Source organism: Leptonychotes weddellii, chromosome 3 (genome assembly GCF_054177405.1).
Source record: "Leptonychotes weddellii isolate Sample4059 chromosome 3, ASM5417740v2, whole genome shotgun sequence".
Classification (NCBI taxonomy): Eukaryota; Metazoa; Chordata; class Mammalia; order Carnivora; family Phocidae; genus Leptonychotes; species Leptonychotes weddellii.
In genome coordinates, this window is record NC_138371.1 from 117,769,815 (window position 1) to 117,786,167 (window position 16,353).

General features: G+C 40.1%; 1 protein-coding gene across 1 annotated transcript; it reads left to right on the forward strand.

The window, feature by feature from the left end:
- The first annotated feature begins 1,499 nt into the window (after nucleotides 1-1,499).
- Nucleotides 1,500-15,161, forward strand: LOC115940623 (FRAS1-related extracellular matrix protein 2-like). Its single transcript, XM_081815499.1, has 9 exons — nucleotides 1,500-1,550; nucleotides 1,736-1,928; nucleotides 3,418-3,522; nucleotides 4,918-5,045; nucleotides 5,144-5,278; nucleotides 6,076-6,202; nucleotides 7,043-7,230; nucleotides 7,441-7,587; nucleotides 8,821-15,161. The coding sequence occupies exons 1-9, from the start codon at nucleotides 1,500-1,502 to the stop codon at nucleotides 9,334-9,336; spliced, it is 1,590 nt and encodes a 529-aa protein (XP_081671625.1). The 3' UTR covers nucleotides 9,337-15,161.
- Nucleotides 15,162-16,353: the final 1,192 nt, after the last annotated feature.

Sequence of the window (16,353 nt, forward strand, 5' to 3'; positions counted from 1 at the left end):
TATTGACCCTTAACAAATATTATCTCGAAGAACTTTGGTTCCAAGGCCCCTCTTCTGCTGGCTGTGTTAGCAGATGATGAGGAGTGCTAGTTACTACACAGCTAGGAATTAAATAATTTGCTTGGATGATGGTTTTCTTTTTATATATTTTAGTTGGTGATTCAGGTCATCATTTTTTTGTGATTTAAGGAGTTTATTTTTTTACTCTATGACAAAGTGATACATTATTGTTATCATTCTTTATATTATTCACTAACACATGTGTATGATCCCTGTTGCCAGCTCAGTGTGGAAAGAGAATTAGAATGGTATTAGAAAGCCCAGCTGGAACTTCTAATGAGTATGATCTGACCTAAGTTCATCTCCTCTTGTGTAGAAGATAGTTATATTTGCCCAGCTCTTCTGCAGAGCTATTTTGAGAATTAAGTATGATAACGTTGGTTAGGTGATCCTAGGACTGCCCTCAGCTTTGTTTGGAATGTGATGAGGTGTGATAGAGTAGAAAAGCACAGGCCAAAGGCTGGGTTCTAATATTGGCAGGGCCATTCAGAAAGCTTAAAGAATTCTGGGAGAAATTTGCTTTATTTCTTTGAACCTTAATTTTCCTCTTTTTCCTTTTCTTTGCATCATCTGTCCATCCATCCATCTACCCATCCATCCATCCATCTACCCATCCATCCATCCATCCATCCATCCACACATACAACCATCCACACATACATATAAATATAATTATGGGGGAGAGTAAAAATATTAAATAGCTTTTATTGTGAACATAGGGGCTCAATAAATGAATATTAGTTTATCCTCCACTATTCCTAACTCTCCTACAAAATACCTGAGGAAGAAAAGTATAAAATTCAAAGCAAGTCACTTCATTTCAACTAAAAATTAATTTTGCGACATATTAAGTATTACATGTCATTACTCAACATGTTTGCTTCTAGATCTTTCTTTCTTTCTTCTATATTCCTTTATGTAATAATTTAAAAGTACCTTATAGCAGTGTTATTCATAATAGCTCGGGACAGAAAGTAACCCAAATGTCCATCAGCTGACGAACAGATAAATATGTGTTGCATATGCATGCCATGGGATGTTATTCAGAAATAAAAGTATTGAAATGTGCAGCAACACGGAAGCACCTTGAAAACATAAGTGAAAGAAGCCTGTCACAAAAGACCGCATACTGTATGACTCCATATATATGGAATGTCCAGAACTGGCAAATACATGGAGACAGAATATAGGCTAGTGGCTACCAGGGGAAGGGAGGAGGAAGGAATGAAGGCATGACTTCTAATGGGTTTGGAATGTCCTTTGGAGGTGATGAAAGTGTCCTAAAATTGATTGTGGTCAAAGTTACACCTCTCCCTGAATACATTAAATACTGTTGGTTTGTCCACTTTAATTAACTGAATTATATGGTATGTGAATTATATCTTAATAAAGCTGTTATGAAACAAAAAGGACTGTGTAGGTATAATATGCTCAAAACAATGCCGTTTCCTTTCACGATTGCTGCCGCGTATCCTTTGTTGCAAAGGAAGGTAATGGTAACGACTAGTTAATTCTCCAAAATTAAGTGAGGGGGCAATAATACAAATGCTGTCACTTCCTTTCCTTAACGGCCACTCAAAATCTCTAGCTGAGTGAAAGGAGAAAGTGGCTTGTACAAAGTTAGGCTCCTCTAGTTAACACTGAATCATGTTGACAGATGATTTTATTGTTTTAGGTCTTAAATCTAGTGCAGTCCTATGTGACCCTTCGAGTGCCTCTGTATGTTTCCTACGTGTTCCATTCCCCGGTTGGGGTAGGAGGCTGGCAACATTTTGACTTGAAGTCGGAGCTCCGCCTGACTTTTGTGTATGACACTGCCATCTTGTGGAATGATGGAATCAGCAGCCCACCAGAAGCCGAACTCCAAGGTGGGTTAATAATTCGGATGAGTCTCCTCTTCTATCTGAATTACTTGGGATTTTTTTTTTACTGTAGCTAAAAATAATAGAAGCGACTTTCAATAGATTTTATTTTTATAATCAGTATTTTAAAACTATTTCGTTTTGTCATGGAAGAACTAACAAAACCATATCAGTGCCTCAAACTGTGATAACATGTGACTGTTAAATATACTGTATACATTTCATGGGTATTTAACCCTTACAGTCCATTTTAGGCGATTCATCATGTATGCGTTATGCAACACAGTCCATGCGTTTCCTAGATTCTAGAAAACCTACAGAGGCAGTTCCAATTGAAAATAAGAAATGAACCCAAGAGAAAAAATTATGGGTTTTTTTGTTTCTGAAAATGAAATAGATCCTGGATTCTAGTTCTGGCTTCCACCACTAACTAGCTGTGTGATCTTGAACATACTACTTAACCTTTGTGGCACTCAGTTTCTTCTCAAAGGTAGAACAGACTTCTAAAATTCTTTTTATTTTAAAATTCTATTATTCTGCGATATTTTAGCAGAATGTCTTGGAACAGTGGTGGTAAGTACAGCTAACTGCTGTGCCCATAAGCATGTGCCAAACTTTGTTTCAATCTCCAATCAGAATAATAATTCAAAGTCCACAGGCATAAAGCTAATTTACCTATCCATACAATGAATACTGTTTCTTTTCAGGCACATGCTACTGTTTGGGTTCCATGCCTATCTGAGCATCGTGCCTGCATTCCTTTTTATGAGCCAGAGAGGGAAAGTACTATTGACAGTGCACCAAATTTGCTATCTTACACAGATTAAGATCGCCTTAAAGCTATGTGAAAGGCAATATGATCACCCTGAGTGATTATCCCAGATTATTTTATATTTCAATGTTTTAGTTACATATCTTGCCTTAGAAAATGTATATTTAAGGAAATTTTAATGTGAATCCAGTTGTGGTTCTCAAGTTCTACGTAAGGATCTCATGGTTCCTTCTTATCTCTGGAACCAACTTTGGTCAAACTGCTAAAAGTTTTGGAAAAGCTCCAGAGTTTGTATTAAGTCTATAAAATTTGGAATCATTCTGGAGAACACAAACCCACTTCCATGTTCAAATCTTTAAAACTTGACAATTTTACTGTGTCTCTCCCAATTTACAGCTTCATTTATGTAGACTAATGCTTTTAGGGGAAAAAGAAATCTTGGCCTATTGTACTCAATCTGTCTATTTCTCTTTCATACTGACTTCACTCGTGTTACCTGATTCTATTTTGCCTCCCTTCTTGACATCTTTTCTTGTTAGAAAACAGAGCAAAACAAACAAACAAAACACTTCTGCTTCTCTTATCACTCAGAATTCTTCTGATAACAGCTTTTGGCTAGAATGCTTAAAGATGAGAGTATCCGAATTCAAATTTGGAAGAAATCCTGCACGTAAGGAGTCCGTGGTTACCAATATTTCCACTCTTGTGCACTATCCCACGTAGGTTCTCTCTACCCAACAAGCATGCGCATCGGTGAAGAGGGGCGCTTGGTGGTGAACTTCAAGACAGAGGCTCAGTTCCACGGTTTGTTCGTGCTGTCCCATCCCGGTAAGCCCTGTTATCCACCAGGAGCCACTCCCTGCACCACAGGACACAGATTTCCCATACCCCACGCTGCCCGAGGAGCTTCGAAACCCTTAACTTCAAGTGAATTGTCCACGTGACTTATCCGCAGGAGGGCTTGATAATCGTTCAGCTACATCTCAGAAGCTACAAAATCGTTACGGATGCAGACTTGAGAAAATACAAAATGATGAAAATAAATTTAAACAAAAACTCTACTGAGTTCATTTTAAGTGGTGTTTTCTTTAGATAAAGAGCATAGCAACCACAATCCCTTTCTCTACCTCCATTTTTGTTGCATAAAAAGTTGAATTTTAAGTCGTTTGTTCAGCAAGCACTTCTCTGTTCGCAACTCTTTTCTGGATACTGTAAGAAACCTTTATAATAGAGCCAGAAGTGGTACTGATACTTATATTTCAGACGTGTTAACTAATTATCTTTAATAAAGATTGGCTGTGTCATTTTACTATGAGGCGCTGTGCTTTGAATACCAATAAGGAAGCAGTCACTCAAGTCCAGTGTCCAGGCTTTTTTTAAATATAAAGGATATTTCATCAGAAATAGTTTTTTATTTGACTCTCCATATCACTAAATTGGTTTTGCATTATTTTGCCCATTTGCCAACTATTGTCAGATTGGGCGGGGAACATAGTTCACTTGAGGTCTTCTCCTGCCTTCCTTTTTCTGAGTTTGCGCTCCAAACAAGGAGAGAATAGGGCCAAAATTCAGAAGAGAAAGAGAGTTCATTGTATTTTTATGAGGCTGAGCTACAAGAACTGCCGACCCAAAAAGAATCATTTTGCTTTATAGTACTTGACAGTTCTGGAAAATAAAGATTTCTTGGTCTTTAAAGGTCCTTTGCACATGTCTACCTTTCTAATAAACTGAATCTTTGTTTAGACGCAATTGCAGGCAATCTAATTAAAATTAGATTCCATTTATAAATTGGTTTTGCCCAGCTCTGTGGATGCTAAGAGACTAAAGCTCAGCTCATAGCTTCGGCGCACAATAAATGCATTCACATCAGCTTTTATTACACTGCTGTGCCTTCCCTGGAAAGTGGCCCTGAACTATTTGAGCATTTCTACACAATTATCTTTTCACAGAATCATAGAGTGGAAAAAGCACTGAATTAGGAATCAGAAGGCAAACATCCTAGCTGTGTGATCTTGGGAGAGTCACTATAATCAGTCTCAGCGCACATTCTCTGGGAGGGGTGTGTGGGGGCGGGGAATGAGGCTAATTATACCAACACTGGGGCTTTGAAGGCTTAGTATTAAGAATAAAAGCAAGCAATGTACAGTCAGGTGCTTTGAAAACTCTAAGCTGTCATGCACTCTTAAAACCACTCTCCTATTATTCTTATCGTCACTTTTCTAGCATCCTTCACGAGCTCAATGATCGTGTCAGCTGATCACCCAGGCCTGACCTTCTCCCTGCGCCTCATAAGGAGTGAGCCGACCTATAACCAGCCGGTGCAGCAATGGAGCTTTGTGTCTGACTTTGCAGTAAGCGACTCGGGCTCTTAATTTTCCTTTTCCGTGGCCTGGGACAACACCTCAGATTCTTAAATGAAAAACATAAATGTCCTCCCTTCTCCTTAAAGGTACGTGACTATTCGGGGACTTACACAGTGAAACTCCTGCCTTGCACCACTCCATCGCATCAAGAGTACCGCCTGCCAGTCACCTGCAACCCCCGGGAGCCTGTCACCTTTGACCTCGACATACGGTTCCAACAGGTGCATCTCTTGCAGTTATTTTCCCCGGACCTCTCCAATTCCACTTTATTAAGGTCGTGGCTTACTTGTATCAGAAAAAAAAAAAAAAAAAAGAAAGAAAGGAAGGAAGGAAAAAGAAAGAAAAAAATTCACACCATGACTTAAATTCTCGCATGCTGAGAAAAAAGGAAGTCAGACAGGAGGGAAGCAAGAGAAGAAGGAAGGAGGAAAGAACTGCCCTTTATCTATCGTTGGTTCAGGATATAAAATCCAGAGTTTAAGAGTACACAAGGGTTGTTTTTTTTCTTACGTGATCGTGTCTCCTCCTGGAGTGTGCTGCCTTGGAGATTTGAGGATTTTTCCCTAGAGTTCTTCTGCACGTCTTTGTCTCGTTCTTGATCTTCAAGGAAAATAGATATCCTGTAGTTCTTGCCATCTCAAAGTACCTAATTGCCATTATATAGTAAAAGAAACATGATGGCACTTTTTGTCCAAGGACGAAGACTAAGTGTTGGCTTTGCACTGAGCGTGATATATATAAGTCCCATAAAACACCCTGTGAAACCAAAAGAAAAGAGCTCAAGTAATGCTATTTAGTCCCAATCAAAACATTTCACCTCGCCAGTTTTGCCTTATCGCGAAGGATAAGGCCAGTGTTACAATTCCCTACATTAGTTTGGTTGGATGTCAAAATTGCAGTGTAGTCTTCAGGAATCTACACGTCCGTGGACAGCACACGAGTGTGTCCGTGAATAATGTATTTGTGCACCACGAGAGCAATCGAAAAACCATAAAAGGGCTTTTACACTTGGTTTTAGGTCAGCGATCCGGTGGCAGCTGAGTTCAGCTTGAACACCCAAATGTACCTCCTCTCCAAGAAGAGTCTCTGGTTGTCTGACGGATCGATGGGATTTGGGCAAGAAAGTGATGTTGCCTTTGCAGAAGGTATTCGTTTCACAAATGAGACATCTGCTCTGTTTGCCACGGCATCTGCTCTGCTTTGCTTTATTGGGATCATGTTGGAGAGGGGAAATTATCACGTCTGGTATGCTTTTGAGAATATTACTGGGTCTTTGCCACTTTGGCAGGGATGGCATAGGGCCACTGAAATTGGATATATGTTACTGGATGGTTTTTCGTCTGGGGAAATTAATCTCTATTTCACTTACCTAAGTGACTTTGGGAACAAATCTAGGTTTTTTCCTTGAATCTTCTTTCAAGGCGCATAGACTCAAATTCTGCAGCTACTTGAGGCTGTAAATGCCTCCTGGGTGAGAGTTATATCTGTCCTGCTCAGTGGCGTGTTCCTGGCACCTAGTAAAATGCCTAACATGCATGGTGGGAGTTCAGTAATAGTTGTGAAATAGATGATTGACTACCAGGGGATTTCCGCAAACTCTCCTTCAAAATCAAATAAAGCCAAGTCAGCTTTTTATCAATATTTTCTTTTTTATATACTTTATTAGTCTGCACCCTGCCAAGTAACTTATTTATATGAAGCGGACTTTAAACCACAGTGGAATTATGAATATTAAATTATAGGCCAAGCCTTGACTGAGCATGTGAGGGTCAATAAATCTGCAGTCATTTGTGGTCCAGTCCCCAAAAGTGGTCTCACCTGAGGCCTGGGAGTGGGTGACATCCTGAAGGTCTTCCAACATTTGATGGCAGATTAGGAAAAGAAGGAAATACTCCCTAGGGGCATCATTGTCACCATGGTATGCCGTGTCACGTGGACGCGCCTTACCGTGTAACAGAAATGACCCTTCCACATCTCTGTTTCAGGTGACATCATTTATGGGCGTGTCATGGTAGATCCTGTCCAGAATCTGGGTGACTCCTTTTACTGCAGCATTGAGAAGGTTTTCCTGTGCACTGGAGCTGACGGCTATGTTCCCAAATACAGTCCCACAAATGCAGAATACGGCTGCTTAGCTGACTCTCCTTCACTCTTATACAGATTTAAAATTGTGGTAAGTGCTTTGACCCAAACAGTGAATTAGACAGATGATCAAAGTTCAATGTTTTTGTCTGGTATTTAAAAACAATAGCATCTTTTCAAATGAAACGAAATGGTGACATTTTATGGTAATCTGTACTTGCACAAACCTAAAGAAACCATTCTGTACTTGCAAAAATTGGCATTATCTACAGGACTCCTCATTTTCTTTTATTGCTTAAAGGACAAAGCTCAGCCAGAGACACAAGCCACCAGTTTTGGAAATGTCCTATTTAATGCCAAGCTAGCAGCAGATGACCCTGAAGCTATTCTCTTAGTGAATCAGCCTGGATCCGATGGCTTTAAAGTCGACTCAACACCACTCTTTCAGGTGGGCCAGTAATAAGCTACTTACACTAGCTCTGTAAGCATATGCAAATTACTTAATAGTGGGATGATCCAGTGTCTTCTATTAAAGGGCAGTGATTGTAATATTGCGTAAATAATAGTAACACTGAATAAGGTAATGTAGGTAAACAACACAGAACCATAGTGAGCACGTGGTGAGCATTCTGTAAAACCTAGCTATTACTATTTTTATTAGTGCATTCATATTATTTTAAGTCTACGGGTAATGAAGATCCTTATTCAGCCCAAAATATAAATCTAAGTCTGATGTTTCGAAACCCTGCTTTTCTTATTCAAACTTCCTTCCTATTGACTTTTCATGACCATCTTTATTAGAGTGATCTTGTATGAACTGCTGGATTCAGAAAAAGAAGCAGGCACAGCTCATAAATCTCCACTCTCAAAGACTTTATAAATCAAGACAGAATATCCTAACCGAATGACAGACGGTAGAAGGAGACACAGGCGACCATAACCCTGAGCAGACAAATGAGACAAGATTCAGAGATGTGTTCCCACTGTGAATCCTTGGGGGAGCAAGTACACCTTTTAGGAAATTTCCTGAAAATTGTCCACACAGGATGGGCTACAGACACGATACCTCTATTCATCCTAAAGAAGGAATCTTAAGGAAGCATATTTGTTACTCTGAATAATTTTTTAAAATTATTTTCGCTGTTAATTCTCAAAGCATTAGACCCTTCTAAATCCTAAAGGCTTCAGAGAGCCATCAGAAATTCCCTTCTTTTCAGAGGCCCTAGAAAAAGCAGAAAAACGGACCCCTTCTATGGTCTTATATGTAACTATGCAGCTAGACGTACTGAAAGAGAATCCTGAGGGTCAGAAGATCTGAGTTCTAGTCTTGCCTGGGCCACAAGCTAGTTGAGTGACATTGGCAAGTTACGTAACCGCTGTGCATCCTTCTTTACCTTTTTTAGATGAATAATTTAAAACCGTGTGACAGCTCTGACATTCTGTGGCAAGTCACAGATTACCAAATATTTACCGGCACACACTCCCTCAAGAGCTGCACAAAATATTTTGGAGTGCTTTGCACAAAGCCTTGCACGTAGTACCCACGCAAAAATATGAAGTGTATCGATTCTGCAGACTAAAGTAAATTATCAGTTATTGTCTCTGCCACTAATTTCTCTTGCAGGAATCGTGAATTAGGTCGATGTGGTATTTAATTTTCTAACAGAGTTGCGTTTCCTAGGTCGCCCTGGGCCGGGAATGGTACATACACACGATCTACACGGTAAGATCAAAAGACAACGCCAATCGAGGCATTGGTAAAAGAAGCACCGAGTACCAGCACCACTCCTTAGTGAGTCCGGGGAAGCCCCCGGCGATGAGCCAGGGCCGGAAGAAGAGGGAGATCAGGAGCCCACCCCCGCTGGCGTGGGAAATAGGTGCTAACAACAACCGGGGAACAAACATCCAGCACATTGCCCTGCGGCGCCCCAACAGGCAGCAGAGCCCCCAGGGGCGAGTTCCTCCCGAAGGCGTCCTCCCCCGCGAGCTCAACCGGCCCAGCTCCGACGACGTCAGCCCGGTCACCGTGGTCGGAGGCACCGCGGTGGGCTTACTCGCCGTCTGCCTCGCTGCCATCGCAGTGATGATGTGCAGGAACAAGAAGGGCGCCAGGAGGAAGGGCGCTCTGAAGGGCTCAGGCAGCAGCAAGCCCGTGACGCCCCCGCAGAGCCACCACGGCGACAGCTCAGAGGTTTGAGGGGCGCAGGTGGGATTCAGCCTTTGCCTCAAGTGCCTCGGAAAGACGGTAGGAACCCAAATGCTTCTGTCAATGGCCGAGAATTGGGGACTTCTGTTCCGGAGCTGCTCAGAGGGCCTGACTGTACTCATGAACTTGGATTTGAATTCTGTCTACTCTTTTCATGCATCAGAGAACACATGCAGACCACAGACCAGGCCTTTCCTCTGGCCCAGGAGGCAGCAACAATGTATTCACGTGTACACACAGCCATCAGTGGGCTTCTCATTTTAGGCATTTTTCTCTACACAATGGAGACAAATCTATTCAAAGGTGCTGCAGACTCTCTCAGAAGTTTAAGAGGAGTCTATTATTGCTATATGAGTATGAATCTTGAAGGTGCAATTATCACATGGTTTACTCATTGTGTAACAGTTTATTACTAGAAAGGTTTTAATGGGCAGTCTGCAAGAATGATAAACACATTGTTTATTATGACAGGTTTTCGAATAGGTGAAGACAGCATGGAATTATGACCAGGGGTGGCTCAACCCATCATTCACCTTTTCTACTACTACGTGGGAGGGAGTGGAAGGAAAGATAGAGGGAAGGAACTCACTAGCTTGGATTTGAATTGTTTCTCATCCTCGTCAGAGCCTCCTTATTTTATTTGCTTATTTAACTTTAAATTAAACCAAAGAATATGTTAAGTCTGGAAGAAATTGTCAAAGAAAGACTTTCCTGTTACATAGTGAGAAATAGTCGAGTTCTTGCATGATAGTGTACCTTATTGGTGCTCAACATTTGTGGGAAATGAGAGCGTTGGTGGCGTTTTGATGATGAAGAAATGCTATAAGAGATAGATTCACATTTATAAGACAATGTTCTCTAAGAACTGAGCCTAGATATTTGCAGTATTGAACCCATCAATGATAATGAGAAATATCATTACAGGTGGTGGAGGGAGAAAGTGGTATTTATTAATATCATGTGTTTAACCAAAGTGCCTCTTCTACGTACTTTATGGAATTAAAGAACATTCTGACAGATGATACATGACGTTAACCCTCAGAGTAGCATAACCACACAACCAATGTCCAGAACTTAAATTGGCCATAGGGCATTTTATTAGCCTTCTAATCAGCCTCTGGTTCTAAAAATGGGAACCTCTGCAACTGTCATTCCAGAGATGGCCTTGGAGGTTGCCATCTTCTTTGATCCAGGAGGAAAGCAGCATTCTTTGACATCTCCAGTTCAGTGAGCTGATGCAGTGAGGTCCCTCTCAGTATCTGAAAAAATAATGTGTAACGCTACTTACAGTGTTAAAAATCAAGAAACTTAGTGAGCTTGCTTGGCAAGGCTCCCGTCGCCTTTCTGAAAAAAATATACTCTCACCAAATGGCAGAAATTTTGGTTGGAAAGCGAAGGAAAATGTCAGTAGTCTAATGACCAATCTTCCAAAAGCTAGTGAATGTATTCCAAGCAAAAATTAGGGTCAGGAGAAAAAGAACTGTACGTTCTTTTTACTTGCGTTCCTAGCCTGGCCACACTGGACATCCTAGTGGAATGGATCTTATCTGGTGTCCGTGGGCACCAGCCATCTCTTTACTGAAAAAAAGGAATCTACACTGGTGCTGAGAGAGAGGTGAAAAGTGTCTAATGCTCGCCTCTCTTCTTTTGGGCAGCTCTGCACTTCACATTCAAAGTCTTTCAAAGAATATGGTAGACTGGAGTCTCCTTTTTGGGGAATTTACAGATATCACCTATAACTCAAAGGTCCCCCAAAGGACTTATATAAAGTACTGTATAGCCCAGGAGTTCATTTGTCAAATATTGATGCTTTCATAATTATCCCCTTTTCTTTTGCTTTGCCTTCTGGCAGATGCTTTGCTACTTTTTCAGCTACCTCATAACTTGTCTAGGAATGAGCATGAGTTAAGTTGCTTCAAATAGTGTGTGGACTTTTCATGACTTAGCACTGGGTTCAATTCACTTAGGCTGTTAGAGCAAGTACTCGCGATTGACTTCATGTTCCTTTAGTAGTTTGGATGCTTCAGAGCCTGACTCTCGTGCAATCTTGATCATCTCTGTCACTGAATATAGTAATCAGTGAAGCATCATTACAACAAGTCTGTTTGGAGCCTTTGGGCCACACTGATTTTATATCAAATTTAACTCTACAATTAGTTTTTCTAATGAGACTGGCATATATGAATTGGAGGGCTTATAAAATACAGAACATGTCTATCCTTTCCTAACAAAGAAAAGTTTCTTCCTCTCTGCCCATTCCTTCTCTCTTTCTCTCCCTTTCCTTCCTCCCCTTGAAAACAGAGTCTGTAGGAAATAGGCAGATACAGGTTTCTTAAGTATAAAGTGCTTGAATTTCGGCCTCATTCTCTTTATCTATTTATTTAATGTGTAATTTTACATACATTAATCATAAAAAAAACTCTCTAGTGGAAAAAAGAATCAGGGAAAAATGCTTTATTGTTCAATAAAACAGATGCTTTTCCCTAATATTTTGTTTTTAGACATTTATGCTGGTATTATCAGAACAATTACATAAAATAACTTCCCATAGACAATGGGATGTAAGCTATAATAACTCCTTAGATACCCAGTAGCTTCTGACGCTAATTAAAACTATATAATTGAAATCGTATTGCAGAGTAAACTCAAAGCACAAAAATATATGTGGAGCCTTAGCAGCCCGCCAGCATATGAACTATGAAATATTACAATACGTAATTACATTTTAATGATGGTTTTATTTCTTCCAATTCATTCCCTCTGTTAACATTTACTAAATGCTCACCTAGGACTAGCCACTTTGAGAGATTACATAGAAACCAAGATGTCCTGCCTGGTCTTGGGCAGGTTATAATCAAATGTGGCTCTTCCTTTAGACAAGAGTGATTAACGTTTGCACTGGGTTCTGCCCTGGACCAAGAACAAGCCAGGCATGTCTGTGAACCACAACTTAAAACTCTCTCCAGAGCACCGATAGTGGAGTCTACTCTTTTTCATCTAAAAGAACCCCACGTTATGGATCATTGTGATCACAGATCTAAGGCAAATTATTTCAAATCAATAATTTAAATGGAATTGCCTTCACAAATCTACACAGAGAGGGTATATTACAGGGATGTGGGTAGCCTGGCATATTCTTTTCCTCTTAATGGAAGACAGGCCCACTTTATTCCAAGAATGGGATATAGCACATAAATTCTTGTTCCCTTCCATTCACATCCCCAACAGCTCCTGAAGTGCACCCTCCCACAAGCATCCACAGTGTTTGAACAGTATGAGTGAAGGTCAACTAGAATTCCTCTGCCATGCTACCGCATAGCATTTGTGATATGAAGGACCAACTCTAAGCTCAGGATGAAGGGATTTAGTTCTATAAATAGCAGCAAACAACTTCTTTATCAAGTCATCATACGTCTAAGTCTTTTCCAGGGTACCAACTCCACGGTCAACTTTGAAAATGTAAATGGACCTGCGTGAAAATCACGGAGGCTCTCCTCGTATAAATCGGTGCTAACGGTTAAAATAGTCCTAGATTGAGAAACGATAAAGTAGCAATAACAGCAAAATGTAATGACATTTAGATTTTTAAAGTTGGAAATTTGATTTCTGCTACTATTTTGAAAATATCTACTTAGTTTTGACTTAGAAACCAATTTAGCCCTTTAAAAGAAAAAGAAAAAAGAATTTTTAAAGATGCAAGTGTTTTACAAATTTGAAATTTACATAATTGTATTCATTTGAAAACAAGGGAGCTATGATTCTTTGAAACTCTTTCGTTTCTTCTGGACAGGAGAGCAATAACAAAAGGAAGAAGAGAGGTGTCTTTACTAACCATAGGGCAAATGATCAATAGGGCTTAAGTGTGGAGATTTTCAAGAAGGTCAACAGAATGGTCATTTGTGTAAACATACTGTCGTGGGATTTTCTTTGACATTATAATGTTCAAAGGTTACTATGTTTCCTTAAGATTTTTCTTAGAACTGATTCCAGTGTTGCCTGGTAATGACATAAAAATTTTCAGAAAATACTATCAATAGGTTCAAAGTTTCCCTCACTGTCTATTTCTCCTTGTTGCCATATCCTTTGACGTTAAAAATGAAAGACTGAGATTTTGGTAGTTATTTTGCTTTTAATAAGAGATTCTAAAATAGAAGTGCATGGTATTTTCCTACAGTTTTCCCTGGAAAGATTATACAGAAACTTTATAGATAAAAGAAAGCTCAAGAGAGAACTGAAGTTGATAAAACAAACTATACTAAGGTGAGCCTCTCTCGAATTTAATTTTATCAGGAAAACAAATCAGAGTATTGAATTGGCAGACTTTTAAAGAGTTTTGCTGTCTTCCTTATCTTTCAAGTACATTTGTTACCTTTTCCTGATATCTGTTTGTATGTTGTTTTTTTTTTTTTTAGTATTGTGTTTTGCTTAAGAGCAAAAAAAAAAACCAAAACCAAAACCCTGCTGTAGCAATGACGTCTTCTTCTACTTTCCTTCCTTCCTTCCTCCCTCCCTCCCTTTCTTCCTTCCTTGGTTCCTCTCTGGCACAGACTAGGGTTTTTTCTTCCTCTGAGATTTCTTTATCATTCTTCCAGCAATGCTTCCCTTTTAGTTTGGAAACCATTGCCATTTACACTACGTAATTAGCATTCTCATTCATCTGAAAGCTAGTAAGTGAGCCCAGTACTTGGGCAGTGTCCCTTCTTTATCAAATGTTAAGGCTTTTAGATGATGGAGAGAAGAACTCCCTTCAAAAGATCAAAAACATCATATTGAATAATGTGATGACAATCTGTGCTTTGATTTTCTCTCAATGAAGGTTCAACACTGACATTTAAGACACACACACAAAATCCCTTTAAAGGTTTAACTGAGCAAAAATAAAAGGCCAGAGATCACATATATGAAGTTGTTTTGCATGATTGAATACTTTGCAAGGAAATAAATGGCAAAATAAAAAAAAACTGTTAAAATGTTAACAGCATTGAAGTGTTTTAAATTGTAATTATTAAATGCACAATGTTCCTTTCACTATGAGCCAGATGTTGCCTACGCTGATTGCATGATTCCTTGAATACTCTAAGTGAATCTCTACTACAGATATTTATTTTTCCAAAGTTTGGATCGTCGCTTCGCATAAGAATTGTCAGTATTGTGCCTTAGAAAAGAAGAAAGAAAAGAGAGAACTGTGAATTTTTAAGAACTAACATTAATAATAAAGAGCATTGTAATACAAATCGCTTAAAATATAGACAAGCAATTACTGGTAAAAATAAAAGATAATCTCTGTAAGGGCCCAAATTAAGCCCATTACAAAAAGAAGTACAAAGCCTAGTCTCTTTCTGTGGTTTCAGGGATTCAAGTTTTTGGCAAGGTATTTTTTAAGCCCATTTGTCTCTAAAAGAAAACTTCAGCCTGGACAAGGAGTTGTGTGTTTGATAATTGTATTAAGTTCCTGCTTCCTTCCCCAAAGCCTTCCAAAACAGTGAATTTATATTTATCTAGCCACTGAGTGACATATCTGTGTGTAATGGAATTATTTGCAGAGCTTAATGGCCTTTGTGATTTTCCCATGGGAATTCTTCAAAAACGAACAGGGTCTAGTTTTTGTTGTTGTTGTTTATTTACTGGGGTACTTCATGTTTGTTGGCTGTTGAAGCTTATCCCTGGGAAACCAATTATGCCAATAATTTGGAGCCATTCAGTCTTCCGTCCGTGTCTAAAATAATTCTTGCTGCCACATGTGTTGCGTAAGTACCACTGTTTTCCTTCGAAATATATCACATGTTTAATATAAATAAAGCCCATGTAAATGTAAATATGTTAACGTGGTCGAGTTTTTGTGGTTCCTTCTGCAACTTTGATTTACACTACAATCCAAGAATTCGTGTAGTCTGCAATGAGTGTCTGTTATTTTCACTCTGGGTCTGAAGCCTAAGCCCCTGCAGGCTTCCAGAATGGGACCTGTGCTCCCAGGACCTCTCTGATGCCGGTGGCAAAATCTTGGGGCTCCTCTCCAGGATCTACCTGCAGGATCTTAGCGCTTACTGGCCAGTTGTAGCAGGTGCTGACACAGGCCTGCCAGGGGCAATGTATACTTAAAGGAAACCATATATTTAGGTGAGTAGCTCTGTCCCAGGGTGTCTAGACCCTACTAGACCCTACTACAGATATGAATCCTACTGATCAGGATGAATCCACTGATCGGATCCATTGCTGGGGAGCTTCCCTGACAAGGTAGACCAGTCACCTTTAAGCAAACTTCACTCAAGTCAGTAATCATTTGATTTATTATATGGTCAGATTTTTAGTAGGTGGCCACCACTATTTAATACCAGAAGGAAAGGTAAGGACAGCCTCTTATAGCTGTTGAAGGATAATCCCAAGAAAAGGGCCAAATGCACAAGAGAAGGTAGAGTGGAGGGTTGGGGGAGGAAATGGCCGTGTTATAGCAGAAATCTGTGATCATGGCGCCTGGGTGGCTCAGTTGGTTAAGCGACTGCCTTCAGCTCAGATCATGGTCCTGGAGTCCCGGGATCGAGTCCCACATCGGGCTCCCTGCTAGGCAGGGAGCCTGCTTCTCCCTCTGACCCTCCCCCCTCTCATGTGCTCTCTCTCTCTCTCTCATTCTCTCTGTCTCAAATAAATAAATAAAATCTTTAAAAAAAAAAAAAAAGAAATCTGTGATCAGCTACAGAAATGAGGGGCTCGATCCATCTTCATTACAGAAGAAAAGAAAAGAGCCTGTGTGCTAGGAAATTTCCAAGCTGCTGCAGAGAAAGCCTGGCCTTCAGGAAGTTAGGGAAAGGGACCAAGGAAGGGAAGATCCAGCCACACCTGGGTATTAACTGGGAGATAAGATCTCCCTGTCATAAAGTCACAGTCACCCCAGAGGCACCCAATTTAAGGGAAAACTCCCCAAATCAGAATGAGTGAAGGTAGACCTGACTAAGGCGGGGCAGAGGGGGGCGGGGAAATCATCAGGAACAGAGTTGGGCCCATCTGAGCCCG